Here is a 15,440-nt window from a genome sequence, read left to right as displayed (position 1 = left end):
GTATTCTCTATCCATGCCTGAACCTAAACTCGCTGGCATCGAGAGACGCCGGGATACTGAGTGGTGCTGAGATACTTTGTAATTTTCCACACCCCAAATGCGGACATCACCACTTTTTATGATTTGAGGAACCTCCCGGCGTCCTGTGCTGCGTGGGAACTTCCCATCTAGTACTTCTCACATCTATCGTTACGCCGCAACTCGGGGATTGGCGGTTTAACCTGAAAATTGCCAGAAATAATGCATGGCCATGCTTTCTGCTCGACACGTTTCTGTCATGATGTGCAACCCGCGATCAAGTGCATATGTAGGTATCCATTGCAACAACATCACAGTCCATCAGGTTTAGCGCATTTACGTCTCTCTATTTGGCCGGTGCGAGGACATCTCATCTCTTGCCATGAGACAGGTTCCATCGTGGCACCTTGAACATAATAATGTATTCAATGAGCAGTTTTTCTAATCTCTGTTTATCAACTCACCAGCTTCACTGGTTGCAAAAATTACTCCGAGATCATTTCTTGCTGTTGTCAAGTAGTAGCTCTTCGCGTCTCCCAACGATATCTAGAACCCCTGTTCAAATCATTTGCTTCTCCGAAGCTTGGTCTGTGTACTGACAACAATGCCGCGAATGACGTCTCCTCCTCTGAAGCAGTCCATTATTTTTACTTTGTCTTTCTCCGTGGCTCGCACATCCTGCACGCGTATAACACCTAAGGATTTAAATTGGACTAAAAATTCCTTGACCCAGTCTTGATGATCATCACCTGTGAACTCCTCCCCAGCAGGAAGTGGAACGCCATCTACCACAGAAATGGCGACAGTCGCTTGAGCCGGCGACAATCGGATAACGGTTCCTAACACTACCGAAGTCGGATTGGGAGGACTAGGTCTGGTTCGTGGAAGCGAAATAGACACATTCTTGAGAAAACCACATCCCCGAAAGCGTCAGTTACGTAGAGGAACCAAGTCAGATTTGTGGCACAAATGTTTCGAGATAGCCATTGAAGTGTACTCCGCCGGTTTTTTCAATCTCACCCACGACAGAGGATCGAGGGATTCCATCTCTTGCATAAGTGCCTCCGCCATACTGTAATGTTGCGCCATGGCCTGGGTTAGGAAGCGGCTGTCCAGGGAGAAGGAGAGACATTTGTTTGGGCGAGGTGTGACTGTGACAGGTACCTGTGTGACTTACATTACTTAAATGGCAATAAAGTAACATATCTACATAGTCTGAATCTCAATGAGGATATGTAAGGCTGCGCTTTGCAACCATGACAAAGCCGTGCCACTCTTTTCGATCTCTTACGTGTATATTTTCCCTCCGCCTCCTCCTCACCTTGCTCTCCCTAGGCTCAAAGATTTTGGTTTTGAAATGTTAACTTTGGCGCAGGCCGCTTTTGTGTACTCTTGTGTAACTTCGATTCTTTTACCCTTAACTGCGGCTAGATCAATCCGTGGCACATCCGTCTGCAACGGGTATGCTGAAGTAAGCCGTCCTCCAACCCATCATAGAGCCACATGGTTGATGTCCCATCCCTGAACAGCTCTGTAGTCGAACTTTCGGTAATGTTTCATACGTTGGGGCGCATGATTCTTACGCTGTGGCTCCCGGAAGTAGTATGTTCCTTCTCCCTCTATCCTGACGCTTCTGATCCATCCACAAGTTTCCGCAAATCAGGATTACAATGTCACAACTCAGTTAAATGATGGCATCCGAATGTTGCAAGTTCAGGTTCACGATTCAAAGGGCGTACCACACCTGTGCCACACAAGCTGCGTGAGTAAATCAGCCCTTACGCCTTCAGGGAGCCCTCGCTGAAATATGAATACCGGCAGTCGCTACTAGATGCTGGTCCATTTGTCAATTATTTGACCGCTGTCAAGGAATGGGTGGAAGCAAACCCAACAGAAGTTATTTCGATCCTTATTGTCAACTCAGACAGTATAGCTCCCACTATTTACGACCAAATTTACAAAGCCGCGGGTCTTAATGTATATTCCTACTCCCCACCCTCGGCTACCATTGATGGATCTCAATGGCCTACCCTTGGAACCCTAATCGTTGGTATATCCATCCATCTGCGGCATAAGGCCCTGACAGCAAGTTTAGGATCAGAAAAAGACGGTCCTTACGTTCATGGACTATCACGCCGATTTTACAAATGTAGCCTACATAATTGATGGTATGTCCTCATATTCTACCAACCAGGAGCCGACCCTAAGATGCCACTTTGGCGACAATTGAAAAAAAAAAAAAAGAATTCTCTAATATCTGGGAGACCGCCTACGACGTGACGGACCAGACATTCAATTGTGCCGTCAATCGCACTGGTGAAGCGGGAAATAAGATGGTCAGTCCAAGGTATTCAATTATACCCATTAAGATATCCCTGACGCTTGATCGGAACGATCACTGATGTTGCGTGAACGAATCCCGCGCTCCCTACGCATGCGCAGTACCTGATTAACCACTTTTTAGACAAAGAAGAGACCTTGTTCGGAATCACATTTCCGGTGCCAGACACCTCAAAGCTGAACGAAACAAACGCCGTGAGCGGGCCGGGCTCTTTGGGATTACAAGCCGAAGAGTGTGGCGCCCAGTATCAGAAATACCCCACATTCATGCTTGTCGATGTGAGTGATGAGCGCTAGTTTTGCGCGAGTATTCCCGGAGTGTGGACAAGTGACTCATGCGACTGCTTCCGTCCTATGCAGTTCTATGAATATGGTGGTGGATCTGTATTTCAAGTTGCAGCTCAGCTCAACGGAGTTACATATTCTTCACCCACCCCATTACCCACTCCATTACTCACTACTACATCAATCGCGGGACAATCCCAGCCCCCCAACCCCAACGGATCCGTTGCTCGGGTATACTCAGATCCAATTATCCGATTTGGGGCGCTGGTAGCTGGCGTAGTTGCTGGAGTAATGCTCGTTATCCAATAACCTCTACATTTCACTGCGACATGGACACCTGCTTGTCTTCTTTTCACATGCTGAAGAATTGTATTCCACATCCGTTATACATCACATCAATTTTTCTAGAGCCTCGATGCGTGAATATCGTTATGTGGGACGCCCCGGGTGCGGCTATCTCCCAGCTTGATACGGAGCAGCAGGTGAGGATTATTGGTTTCCCGGTGAATTTCCGGGTCAATGCTCCTCGAATGGTTTTTTTTTTTACCACGAATGAAGGGGTCTGCGTTGTTGCGACCAAAAACACATGTATTGCGCGATGAGATTTCTATGGTGGGGTCATGTTGAAGCCCTTGATCCGTGCACACAATTGATGCAGATTCCCACGGGCGTTCAGCAACCTGGTGGGCCACAAATAACAAAGTACTTAGTATGCGACAGGAACAAAATCAGAAATTGACTCTTATAGATGGAAAGATGGAAAGATGACAAGTGCCGTTGGGTGCCGGGTAATTCCTTGTTGTACCATATGGGAGCCGTGATCGGGCTGCTTCCACTAGTTGTCGGTTGGTTATTTCTGATCAATCACACCCTCTAACCTGTCTCATTCCCATTCGCTTTGGCACTTTATTTCCTCGCCACACATGGCTAGGGTCGTCAAACTGCGCTTTCATCATGATGAACCTGGCTTCCACTTTATTATGAATTTGAGGAGGCGTTCCGGGATCGGGCCATATATGTCAACATCCAGCGCCTGATCCTTAAGTTTACACGTAGCATGGCGTCTGAACCCTTTGTCTGCCCTCGTGCTTCTGAATTTTGACCATTTTTTCTTTCTGGGGGCATGTTGGTCCCTGCCATTTTCAATATTTTGCTTGAGAAGCCCTGCTGACCTTCCAGAGGTATAAAGACTCGTCGTTCTCTCCCCTTCCTTCTTTCCATCCTCAACCCACTTCATCCTTTCGTCCTGAGTGTCTCGGACCATCAAGCATCTACTCGCCTTGACTATGCCTGTTCGGATACTAGAATCGACTTCGAAACGTGCCTACGTCCATCTTTTAACGGATGGAAAGTACCTGCCAGGGGTTCTCGTCATGCACAAGTCTCACCTTGATACCAAGAGTCGGTATTCCTTTGTGGTGATGTTGACGCCAGGTGTGGACCAGAGTGTGCGGGCCGCACTTCAAAGTCGTGGTATTATTGTGAAGGATATAGAATACTTGCGACCCCCGGCATCGAAGCACCAGCTTAACGATTATGATAAGAGGTTCTCCGAGACGTGGGCAAAGCTAAGGTTCGTCGAATTTGTGTTGTACATTCTTCTGCCCTGGATACCGACGGTTGGAATTTCGAAACGATGGTTGGGGAACAGGGTTTTTGAACTCGTCGAATACGAGGTGAGCTTTAGCGGCTTTATTCACTCACGCTTTCCAAAGTCGGAAAATGTTGACACTCTATCTGGCGTTTTCTATTGTAATTGCATTCCAAAAGCGCGTTATTCTACGTGACATAGATATGCTTCTGCTCAAGAACATGGATGATTTGTTCGACTTGTCGATACCCCATGATCATATAGCCGCCACTCACGCGTGTTCGTGTAACCTGATGAAGTTTAGACATTACCCTAGTGACTGGTGAGCCCACTTTCCACTTTCGCTTTGAGGCCTTTCATTATCTTGTCAAATTCATGATTGTCCATTCCGCTCTTGTACGTGATAGGGTTCCCGCGAATTGCCCTTACACACCCCTTACCTGGCCATCGTGTCTAGACCGGGCGACGGCCGTGACTAAAAATTCCCCCCGATGCCACCATCTTCTGAATGGAGGTCTCGTCCTACTCCATCCCTCTCTTGAAATGGCACGCCACATCCAAAATGCCCTATACACTTCCCCTCAGATCAGGAAATACCGTTTCCCAGATCAGGACCTTCTTGCGGATGTCTTCAAAAACAAATGGGTGCCCCTTCCTTACGTCTACAACGCAATGAAGCACATGCGCATCGCACACAAGGACATTTGGCGAGACGCGGATATCAAATGCCTGCACTATGTCATGGATAAGCCATGGCAGTATCGTCCCCTCCCCCCATCTGCTACCTCGGGAGTTCAACGGGAAACTCAGTTATCGACGACCCTCGCATCCTGCAAGGCGGGTGGCTCGCTGCTGGAGGGAGCCGCCATGAGGAGGATACAACAAGAATTCGACGAACTCGTTCATCACTGGTGGGCTGCTTTCGACGAGCTGGAACTAGAAATGTCCGGAAGTGAGCATTGGGATGTTATCGAAGAAAATGTGAACCGTCACCCAGTCTCTGTCTTCAACGCCAATTGAGGAACCCCATCCCCATTTCCCCAAATGGATATTTGATTTTGATGTCTTTCCCTTTTCCCGCTGCTTTCTCCTCTTGTCTTGTTCCGGGCAGTCCAAGTGCAACCTTTCATTCAAATTGTCCCCGCGCCACCTCCGCCTCCGCTTTCGGCATTCCGCCTTCATCAAAATTCGGGCTCGGCTACGGCCGACATTTCGCATCTTGCCTGACAATTTTGTAAATTGTCGCCGATCATAGATTTCCATTCCTTCTTGCAATTATTTAAGTAGTTGTCTTCCTCTGCACCGCGTGGCACTGCCCCCTACAAACCCTGCTTGTGTTCATCCGCGTTTGCTCATTTATAGATGATAGACATGGGGTGCCTTAGCAAAATGTGTACATACAATCAGTCCACATAATTCAGTCTTGCCTTCACCTGGTAAATGCCAATTGGTTGTGCAACGGAGTTAGCCGAATTCATTCCTGGACTGACGCAGGAACGTGGTGAGTCAGGACGTTTGATCCATGACCACGACGGATCGAACCAAACAGGAGCTCAATTATATAACGGAATTGGGAATGGTGAACAAAAGGGGTTATTTACGCAATAAACTCCCAATGAACTCCCCGAGAAATAACAAAGAGGAAAGTTCCGGGTCGCGGCAACGAAAGGAATCCTCACAAAACCCTTTTTCTCTTATCACACACGCTGTGTCTGCTTCTCATCTGGTCTAGAACTTGTAGCGTACTTGGAATACCTGCGTATCCTGGCACCATAAAGGGAAGGGGTACCATGGCCAATCCAATACAAACCCACTGCGCGAAGATTTATTGTTAGTTATAGATCAAATAGATCAAGACATCTCGACGACGCCCGTCTGCAAACGCCATCAACGGAGCGGCAATGCGATATAACCCACAAAGCATACATCCCCAGGGGACAGGGAACCCTGAAGGGCCGATTTTTTTTTTTTTGCAAATTGATGAACATTGGCCTGGAAAACACGATGGGGAAGAGTGGAGATAAGATGAAGAGTTCGGCGGGGCCGGGCAGAAGTGCACTGGATGAGCGAAATTAGCATACATGGAAAAGTTCCACTCAGACAGGAACGGAACGACTCCCTGCAAGTACCGAGGCGGGGTACGCATCTATATGACCTAGGGAAGCGGTACTTTATACTTACCAGGAAATTGAGCACCGAGTAAAACAGAAGAAATGCTCCGACGGCGAAGGACGACGACATAATTATGGGGATGATCTAATGAATGCTGGAGGTTGATGTCCAGCCAAATGAAAACTATATGTACATAGTTCATTATGGATCGAAACGTGGCCGGTTAGTCAATATCGGATGTTGGTATGGCCACAGCTCCGTTGAATACGTACCAAGCATATGGGAATAGCTCCAACCATACCAGGTGGGAGGCGATCCTCAGAATCAATCATTCCATGCTTTCTGTCGAACAATGCCGTTTTGAGGCAAATAGCGAAGGAGGAATAAGTTATGATGGCGCCAACTTCATGAAGAAGACGAAAGGGGCTAAGCACCTTCTTATCGTAAAGAGAACCCTAAGCACCATACCCATGAATGCAGAATGAAAGGGATTGACCCGAATTAAACCCATGAATATCAACAAAGACAAGTAGGGATGCCAAAGGTTGAGCCGTACACCACGCTTACCGCAGGAGTGATCCCATCAATGGAAATGAGTACACCTTCGGGCCATGTGTACTTGTACAGCGTACACAAAACCAATCTGCAAATTCAAGAACACTTGAACATGAACAGCCATGGCCGCACAAGGGTCGTGAGGGCAATTTCCTTTCCCGTCAGGCTCCTCTGGATAATTTTCCCTTCAATGTAAGTTTTTCAACGCTCAAGCCAGTGATAGGCCGCAAGCGCGACGCGCGAGAATGTTGAGAGAGGACGTTTCAGGAATTGCGCGAGCGAAGGAATGCGAAAGTGAGGAAGAGTTAAAGTCAAATCGTCCAACGCCAGCCAAACCGATCATAGGCGAGCCCGCCAACAATGGGTCCCAACACTGGACCACATATGGAAGCAGGACACATTGGTAATTGTTTTCGATGGATAAGTGCGATAAGAAGCAATCGGTGACAGTGGCTACTGAACAACCTTGGACCATTGGCAACGTGCGTCTAAACCCAGTTGATAGGGATCTGAAGCGCTACTTCTACCGCCACCGGCTATCTCAATGCGCGGATAGAGAGAATTCCTCACCTGGAAGACCCCAGGCTCCGATTGGGTATGCTCGATACTTAGGGCTGTACATATCCGCAACAATGGCGCCAGCAGTATCAAGCGGCGCCGTTAGCGGTTGCGAAGCAATCTCAAACCAGCCGATCCGAGATGGAACTTTGCAAAAATCACTTACGAGAACCAAAGAGTCCTGCCAGGAACCTCAGTGTCAAGAACCCTCAGTCGTTCGCCAGAGCAGTACCAACTTGGAGAAGAGGAAAAATCAGAAGAGCGATCAAATACGGTTTGCTGCGGCCACAGATAGAGGAAAAGGGAAGATTCCATAACCAACAATGAAGAGTGTGAGGCCGAGCTGTGCATCTGTAAGAGGGACGCCAAATTCCAAGTTGGCCAGACCAATTTCTCCCCGTTTGGATGGAATTGGGATTTCAGCGGAGCGAAGTACGAGCGTATAAGTGGCACTTCCGATGTAAATGGCTATCCGAACGTCGGAAACGGATGCATGAAGGGATGAAACTTCAAAGCAGATTCACAAAAAGTAAGGAGACACAAACAGAACGTGACGAATGCCTTCTTCGTGGGCGTCCAGTTCATAGGGTTGGCTGGGTCATCATCTCCATACCAGGAAATAATCTGGGTTCGAAGATTCTTCCTTCTGAGGGGGGTGGAAACACGGTCATGTTGGTTACCTCCAGCACCGAGGATGGGACGCCTCAGCACGCGCCACGCCGTCAGGTCCAGTCTCGTGGTTGCTTGGGCAGTTGCATCTCAGATTGATGGACTCCCATGAACAGCCTCGAGGTTGGGCGCTTAATAGCACCAAAGCGACTGGAATATCTCCAAGCTTGTGTGACTGGCTCTCGAAGTGTTTGAAGGGTCGCTTCGGCTGTGCATCTAAAGAATATTAACAAAACGTGCCCAAGTCTGGCCCAGAACTTAAGCCAAGATCCACAGGTCACGCTTCAGAATCTAGTGAGACAGGAGCCTCGTCGCCACGAGATCCATCCCTGCCGTGCATTTGATATTGAGACGAAAATATCGGAATGAAATATCTGGGGACGAGAAAATCTGGCTTGTCTTCAGGTTTACTTTAGGTTGAGGGAATGCCTTCCTCCATACAAGGCATAGATAATCCCTCCGACGAAAGTCTCAGTAGAGCGAACTGGATTGGGCAAGAGATTGACCAGTGGGAACAACCGCAGAGGATCTGGTCACTTGCTTTGACTCGAACACAGGAGGGGTGCAAGTTCCCCTTGTCACTGGCAAACCTTCTTGGGTGTTAAAGTAGACTGGTAGTAAGCTATGGAAAACGGTACTCGGTCCCAAGCGTGAAGGCACAGAGAACTGAGGGCGTCAGAGGCCAACATCGAGCTTTTAACCGTCGTTTGTTCGAATATAATAAGAGTAGGATGAAACCAGCGCAGCGAGGTGTCAAATAAATCAAACGAATGTGTAAAGTGATATCAGAATCAAACAACAAAACCATTGGGCTTCTCACCGGCACGGAGTTCGATCGGGTACCATAGAACAGGAGCGGCGAGTCAAGCGATGCTCTCAACAGGCGTAAGTCCGGCGGCCGATCTGGGCCACTTAATTCGCGATGACACGCCCTTATGCATGTGTCACATCGCCGTCAGTGCACCGGCATCAGTAATGGGCGAGGCCAATTATTAATATTGTCGTGGAGGTTGATGTGCACAATTCCGAAGCATCCTACGCACTGACTATGCTATACACACACACGCATTAGAACACTTTCCGATCATACATGGAGTAAGTACTCGGTCGAGGACGTTATGAAGTCTCGGCACAAACAAGCATAATTACGATCAATATTCGAGGGCCATGACGTGCATGATGTCTGCCCGCGATGAGGGGTTTCTTCCACGGCATATACCCACGCCCTGGCCTTATCGACACGCTAGGCTTTGTAAACCATGGTGGTCAGACACCAACGCGATGTCGTCTCTGATGCATGATCTCGACACCGATTAAACTGGCTGTTTGGGGTTTCCCTCCAGAGATGAGCAATGAAGAAAGACCGTCGACCACGCTCGGCCATGCACCTTCGGAGACATGCGTGTAACTCTTGCACAGGGTGCCGGGAACCATATGGCGTCTTGGGACGCTCCCAACCTGATAAAAAATTCAAAGCATTCAGTGCGGTGCGGTGAGCGCTTGCTGGTCTCGTCCAAGTGTTAAAAAGATCTACGTTGGTCAACCAAGTTGGTTTGTGTTAGTTTGGATACGGATCATTGAGCTTTGGGAGAATGCTCTATTTCCCGCCCACATCGGGCAGTTGGGCGGGATCTCCGCTAGTCCAAATCCGCGGAGACAGCATCTGTCTCGTCAGTCGAGGATTATGATCTTCGTCCGTGAGCCTGGCATCCCAAACGTGCTACCGCTGTCCCCCGAGAAGACAGAAAGGGGGACTGGATATGCATGCTGAGTGACTGCACAAAAAGGAATTGGTTCAATTTTTGCGCCGTCTACCACCTGTCAAAATCCTGAGCAGCGTTTTATGCGAAAGTAGGATTATTATAAATCCCCTTTCGAGCCTTTCGTTTCGTGCAGGCTTGGAATATAGAATAGTGTGTTTACCGCTGAAATTACTTCAACATGGTTGCTAACTGTTGGCCAAGGGCATCCGTGTTCCCATCTCGTTCTTCGAGATTCGAGCCGTGCGCTTCTTCTCTTAGACGGCTTTTGACACTGCAACCATTAAGATAAGCATGTGAACATGGATCGGTCCTTTTGAGACAATGCTCGTTATAGTAATCCTCATTCATTGTCGGACGACTCTGCCTTTTGAGTCTCTTTTCGAAGGGCCTCAAATGGCTCAGAACCTTTGACACTGGCCGTATTATCATTGGGCAGTCATACTTCAGCCTTCACCTCATCCTCCAAGTTGGGCAATGTCTATTTCCCGAGAGTTCCACTCTAGCTCTTCGCCTTTATTATTATCCACTGATTTCTAACTAGCCAAAACTATCTGGCGCGACCTGATCACATTTTAGCGACATTTCGGTCTAACATACGCTGGTCTCTCGGTTACACTCTTACCCGATGAATTGGCTCACCCTCATTTCAAATTAATCCGACTCTGGGTGTTTCTTAGTCTGGCAAAACCATTGGATCTCCTATTGCTTGTGGTCCATTGGGTCTGATCCCAGAGTGGCACATCAGTCATGTATATCTGATCACTTCAAGGGTTCTTTTACCGCAGTAAAGACGAATTTATCTTATAGTTTCCAGCACGATAATTCAACCAGCTGTCCTCACCGATCAGTCTCGGCAGCGCTCCATTGCCCGACATTTCAGCTCGGCATAGGAGTATTCTTCGGCTAATAGCGCCATGATGCTTTTTTTTTTTTCAAAAACTGTGGTAAGCGACTTTGGGTATTGATTGCTGTAGTTTCGTGAGTGGAATTGTCTTACATGAAACGCTCGGTTAGAGCCTGGGGCTCCGAGGGGTTTTCAGTTTGCTTGTGTTTTCCCGGGGATGTAAAACACAACCGTGGTGCTAGTGAATCAATGATAAATAATATGTCGTTCGGCAAGATAGGCCGAAAGGCGGAGTGTGCGCTTAGCGAGCATGTCGGAACTCCATTTGGACTGCTCCGGGCTAATAAATCGATATCTGTGTTGCTGCTCTCCAATGCTCTCCAATGTCGAATTTCATCGGGTAGCAGTGCTCAACGTGAAAGTTGTTTTAAGTCCTCTCCAGTAGTAGTGAGGCACTCGGAATGACTCCTGGTACCTTAGCCTGTGCGCGCCGACTTCGAAGACGCAGTAGCATCGCGTTCCCATGAGCTTCACTCCCCATCTCCTCGCCACAGAAATCATGCTTGGCTTCGGTCGGCCCATCTGAGCAAATTCCTCCTACCGGAATATCGTGCGCGCCCCTCCCAGCCTGCTTCCGCCGCTTTACCAGTAGACTTTCACGCCCTCCAACTGATCCTCCATCCACCAAACTGTGTTCGGTGACGTGACGAGGCTCTACTGTATATCACCATCAGTTGCGTAAATGGGTCTGTCCTCCGACCCGTCGCTACCTGAAGCCATCGATGATGGCTCTTTATGATGAAAGCCGCTGACGATCACTCCGACCACTGCCCGAACAAAGCGCACGTCAGCAAGCTACAGGTCCACTGCGGCCTATCCCACACACCCTTCCCCTGTATTTATTACTGCCTCTTTCACTTGACTGCGATTCGTCGTCCCCAGCGTTTAATACCATCTGCACCATTCTCCCTTTTGGCAAAAACCTCTATCCACCAATGATTTAACGACTGTATATAGTATGGCACATGCTTCGGAATGGCACAGATACTTTCCATGCAATGGAACCATTCATCTAGCTGGCGCTATCCGTAGTCCTTGCAACGTAGGTGAAAACCCGCTGCAAGAATTATACATAGGGGACTCATCACAGCACTGGTTTAAAAGGCTTCCGCGCCAAGCCTCCTGAGATATAGGTATCTATGCGCGCACTGGGTGGCATTACAGTCTAGCAGCCTTGGAGGAATGAACTGATTGATACACGGAGCATCATGGTTGTCATGTCGCGTCGCCACCTTCTTGATCCAATTCAAACCCGAACCAGGTTTTACTTAAAGTGGGGGGGACTCAAGTGCTAGATGGCGCGTAACACGATATTGGTCCTTGGGAATGCAATGTACGATGTGGAGAGATGGGGACCTATCGTCATCGTTTCGGCAGAGCTTAACCTATGTATGCGGCTCCTCTTCCGCGATAAGGAGGAAAGAAATTTCGGGAATCCCGATTCTAGAAGGTTACCAACTTTGACTCGGTGCTCCAAATCGAAGGATCCTTTGGCATCGACTTCTCACACGGTGCCATCGATAGGCGAAGGAATCATGAGATCAATCGACTCCTCCCCATTGGGTTGCCTAAGATTGACCAGCTTGTAGTACATATGTCATTTAATCATCATACGTCCTATCTCAATATCTTTCACCGATGAAGTCTTTTTTTTTGTTGGGGAGGCGTGTACATTGGCTTGTGTTGTGAGTACCAAGGGCGTATCCTGATTCCTCGATTTGGGGCACGCCTTGTCACCACCCCCATTCGGATGTAGTGGACACATGTGTATCTGTAGGTTTAGGGTTTCTGGGCCCGCGTGTTGGTTTCCGGAGGCTAGAAGTACACGATTTTGGGCAACCACCAGTGTCCAAGTGTACGGACTTCATTTGGTTGATAGCCTTAATTGGGTAAGTTTACGAGTTCATGAATATGCGGGGATTAGCAGACAGTCGGAAGTCAACGCATAGTTCAATCTGGTGGCCAAGGCAGCTCGGCGCATGCATCTCGTGCCACCCAAGGTATAACGTCCCTCTTCCTGAATGGCAATGTGGGGGTTACGTTATAGTACCCAGCCCAAGGGACACGCCTTGAGAGCCTTACTGGAACCCCATTCCCAACCCGGACCGGTTCTCGGCGCGCATGGATGCGGAGGAAGGAAGAGTCCGGCTGTACGCGTGCGCTGCGCATGCTGATACTGTCATTGCTACAGTACCGGGAGATGTCTATACTACTATCAACAGCGGTAGTAGCAACAAAGCGAATAGCTCTCAAAAAGTGACGCAGACCGATCAACGATCATGACTTTTTGTCTCAGTGTCGCCTCACCTATGCGCATGCATGGCCGCCACAGTTCCTGACCTATCATGCACTGATCCATTCAAGGCTCCAGATCGGTTTTTAGTTCGGCCGAATTATCTCGATCCTCCGGTACCTCTGCAGCCAATCGGCTTGCCTGAGCGAGTTGTAGCGATCCGAATTCCATTTAGTTCCGAATACTCACGCAGAGTATACAGTCCTCGCAGTACCGTAGGGACTTCAGCGAGGATGATAGTATAATCCTCGCGTGTGCAGTTTTAAATGTACAGTACTTCGATTTCTTCGGAGATCTTCACTAGTAACTGGTTACGCCACCAGGGAACATTGTGAATTGTACATTGAAAGGATGTTCCGACAAGTCTCTTCTCACTGCCAGATCGCCCTATTGATCGGCGGAGCCATAGTGCTCGGACCGAATCACTAGGTAGTGGCACATGAGCTATCAGCGTAGCACTGTACTTGCCATTTCTAGGACAATCAGTCGGCGAACGGGCTGAACATATCCATCAGCCGCTTCCATTGCATGTGTCGAAGGCTCCCCTATCGGAGCTTCGGCAACTGTGCACAAAGGTGCGATGCCTGATAGGTGCGAAATCCGCGGCGCGGCGCTGTCAGGTCGATCGAGCAAGTGTTTAGGGTCGTGTCATGTCATAGTATCCCACAAATTCTTATGACAATTTTTCCATCAAACGTTGGGGATGAAAGAAGCAGCTAGGTTACCAGGGCGTGGATGATCCTGAGCTAGCGAACAAACCGAGCATCTTGCAGGTCTGTCCAAGGCGACTTTAAGCGAGCGAGGAGATATCATGATTTTGAGAATATTGAGTCCATTTCAAGGCGGGCCCTGAAGCAGTACTGTATTCACATTATCAACAGTTGTTGTGACAGCGCTCGGAATTGAATGATTGCGCAAGCGGCGCTGCCTTGACTCTTGAGCGAGAACACAAGACGAAGAGGTGAACCAAATGGGGCGACTCCCGGCAATTAGCGTATGTCGATTGGGTTCTTTGAAAAAGCTGTCACTTTGAGTTGTCTGGGTAGACTCCCCTGCCTGGGACATTCTTTCAGGCTTTCAGCTCACTGCCGCTGGTGCTCTCCAAATCCAAAGTCTCAAACAGCGAGGCATTCGAGATCCAGTTGCAGGATCCCCTTTCGAATCGCTATCTCATTTTATGGCCGACGTTCACTCCCTCTGCACCAATTTGTGATTTCCTGCTGTCTACCCCAGGATCCCAGGTCTCTACTAAAACCCCGCTCCGACTCCAATGCCTGGGACTGCGTGTCCCCTAATTCTCCGTTTATTGTTGCATCTTTCAACTTTACTTTTTTTGGGCCCCACAACGACACTCATCCTGAGTGGGAAAAAAACACCTGTAACGTATCTTTGATCGTCAAAGGAGTATGATCCGGGTACTACTTGGACGACGGAGGACCGGCACACCATCAGATCGGGCTAATTTTTGTGTATCTATTCCGAAGCCTCATATGTTCTCGGGAACAGCCTGAAGTCCATGCTGGGGCGTCGGGCCATCAATTGTGTGATATGTGGCACTCAACCAGTTCGAAGAGTGGAATCTGGGCAGTAACTTTGTGCTGCGGAATCGGTGCTCTAACCTTCAGGAACTGTTACCTGCCACCGCGTGTTCAGATGGCAAAAGCGCCCCCAGCCGAAGGCACTTCTGGTTAGATTGGACCTTGAAGGACTTTGGCCGGCCCGTATATATATCCTGATGAACGATCGAACTTTTCCTTGTCACTCAAAAGATCGATTGTTGGGGTGTTGACTTTGTTGGTTGTACTGGATGCTTCACAAAATACGTAACTACTTTGGCGAGTGAGCAGGGAAGACTGGCTAATAGCTTGGATTAAGTACTGTCCACCGCTCGACTTTTGTGTGGCCAGCTTCGTCGGATCTATCTTGCCCTCGACATTAAGCGCCGGTAGATCGCGGACATCGCCCGTATCCATATGCTGGCTTTGGTTCTAAATTTGTAGCAGGGGCAATCCATCCATCCATATGACAAGGGTCGATAGTACGTGTGCACGCGTGGAATCGTCGAATATATCAACTTGCGGCTTGGGCAATGGCTTTATCGGATCCACGAGTGCTCGTGTCTATCATCGACTCATTAACCGGTTATGAAGCTAATGGTGGTCAGCTTGCAATCGTCAGAGCATACACCTGCACGGCCACGATCATTGTGATTAAACGTTGACACACGGACGCAATAGTCAACACTGGCATGTACTTGTGTGTGTGCCAGGACTTTCAAGAGGCAGACTTCCGTCTCAGCTTACTCTGTCGTTGATAATCGACTGCCTGACCTTGACTCTGAGTCCACGTCCT

General features: G+C 48.7%; 6 protein-coding genes across 6 annotated transcripts; 3 read left to right on the top strand and 3 right to left on the bottom strand.

Moving 5' to 3' along the window:
- Positions 1-329: 329 nt before the first annotated feature.
- EI90DRAFT_2922083 (uncharacterized protein) lies at positions 330-1,150 on the bottom strand (the record flags this gene model as incomplete). The annotated part of the gene is made up of 5 exons (XM_039054788.1): positions 330-424; positions 483-564; positions 619-713; positions 768-921; positions 1,016-1,150. The coding sequence occupies 5 exons, from the start codon at positions 1,148-1,150 to the stop codon at positions 330-332; spliced, it is 561 nt and encodes a 186-aa protein (XP_038915507.1).
- Positions 1,151-1,375: 225 nt separating this feature from the next.
- On the top strand, positions 1,376-2,952 carry EI90DRAFT_2922457 (PLC-like phosphodiesterase; the record flags this gene model as incomplete). Its single annotated transcript, XM_039054798.1, has 8 exons — positions 1,376-1,489; positions 1,548-1,620; positions 1,668-1,780; positions 1,840-2,064; positions 2,114-2,186; positions 2,263-2,354; positions 2,461-2,637; positions 2,719-2,952. 8 exons carry the CDS (start codon positions 1,376-1,378, stop codon positions 2,950-2,952), a joined length of 1,101 nt encoding a protein of 366 aa, XP_038915506.1.
- A 514-nt stretch (positions 2,953-3,466) lies between these two features.
- On the top strand, positions 3,467-5,667 carry EI90DRAFT_3060683 (nucleotide-diphospho-sugar transferase). Its single transcript, XM_039060507.1, has 4 exons — positions 3,467-4,216; positions 4,295-4,319; positions 4,414-4,556; positions 4,642-5,667. Exons 1-4 carry the CDS (start codon positions 3,930-3,932, stop codon positions 5,252-5,254), a joined length of 1,068 nt encoding a protein of 355 aa, XP_038915505.1. The 5' UTR covers positions 3,467-3,929; the 3' UTR covers positions 5,255-5,667.
- Positions 5,668-6,044: 377 nt separating this feature from the next.
- EI90DRAFT_1189930 (uncharacterized protein) lies at positions 6,045-6,678 on the bottom strand. The gene has a single exon (XM_039051564.1). It carries the CDS (start codon positions 6,473-6,475, stop codon positions 6,122-6,124), a length of 354 nt encoding a protein of 117 aa, XP_038915504.1. The 5' UTR covers positions 6,476-6,678; the 3' UTR covers positions 6,045-6,121.
- Positions 6,679-7,724: 1,046 nt separating this feature from the next.
- Positions 7,725-8,083, bottom strand: EI90DRAFT_2922395 (uncharacterized protein; the record flags this gene model as incomplete). The annotated part of the gene is made up of 2 exons (XM_039054797.1): positions 7,725-7,927; positions 7,984-8,083. Coding segments are annotated over 2 exons (303 nt in total), but the record flags the coding sequence as incomplete, so codon positions are not given.
- Positions 8,084-14,058: 5,975 nt separating this feature from the next.
- Positions 14,059-14,383, top strand: EI90DRAFT_3124505 (uncharacterized protein; the record flags this gene model as incomplete). The annotated part of the gene is made up of 2 exons (XM_039063722.1): positions 14,059-14,082; positions 14,135-14,383. 2 exons carry the CDS (start codon positions 14,059-14,061, stop codon positions 14,381-14,383), a joined length of 273 nt encoding a protein of 90 aa, XP_038915502.1.
- Positions 14,384-15,440: the final 1,057 nt, after the last annotated feature.

The sequence above is a fragment of the Cantharellus anzutake genome (assembly GCF_015039405.1).
Source record: "Cantharellus anzutake strain C23 chromosome Unknown EI90scaffold_27, whole genome shotgun sequence".
NCBI classification, from domain to species: Eukaryota; Fungi; Basidiomycota; class Agaricomycetes; order Cantharellales; family Hydnaceae; genus Cantharellus; species Cantharellus anzutake.
Note: the sequence above shows the minus strand (reverse complement) of the source record. Positions and strands in the feature narration are given on the sequence as shown.

Coding starts and splice junctions, on each gene's coding strand:
- EI90DRAFT_3060683 (XM_039060507.1), top strand. CDS start 3,930: ATGCCTGTTCGGATACTAGAATCGACTTCGAAACGTGCCTACGTCCAT. Junction 4,217..4,294: donor GAGACGTGGGCAAAGCTAAG/GTTCGTCGAATT, acceptor GTTGGGGAACAG/GGTTTTTGAACTCGTCGAAT. Junction 4,557..4,641: donor AGACATTACCCTAGTGACTG/GTGAGCCCACTT, acceptor TGTACGTGATAG/GGTTCCCGCGAATTGCCCTT.
- EI90DRAFT_1189930 (XM_039051564.1), bottom strand. CDS start 6,475: ATGTCGTCGTCCTTCGCCGTCGGAGCATTTCTTCTGTTTTACTCGGTG.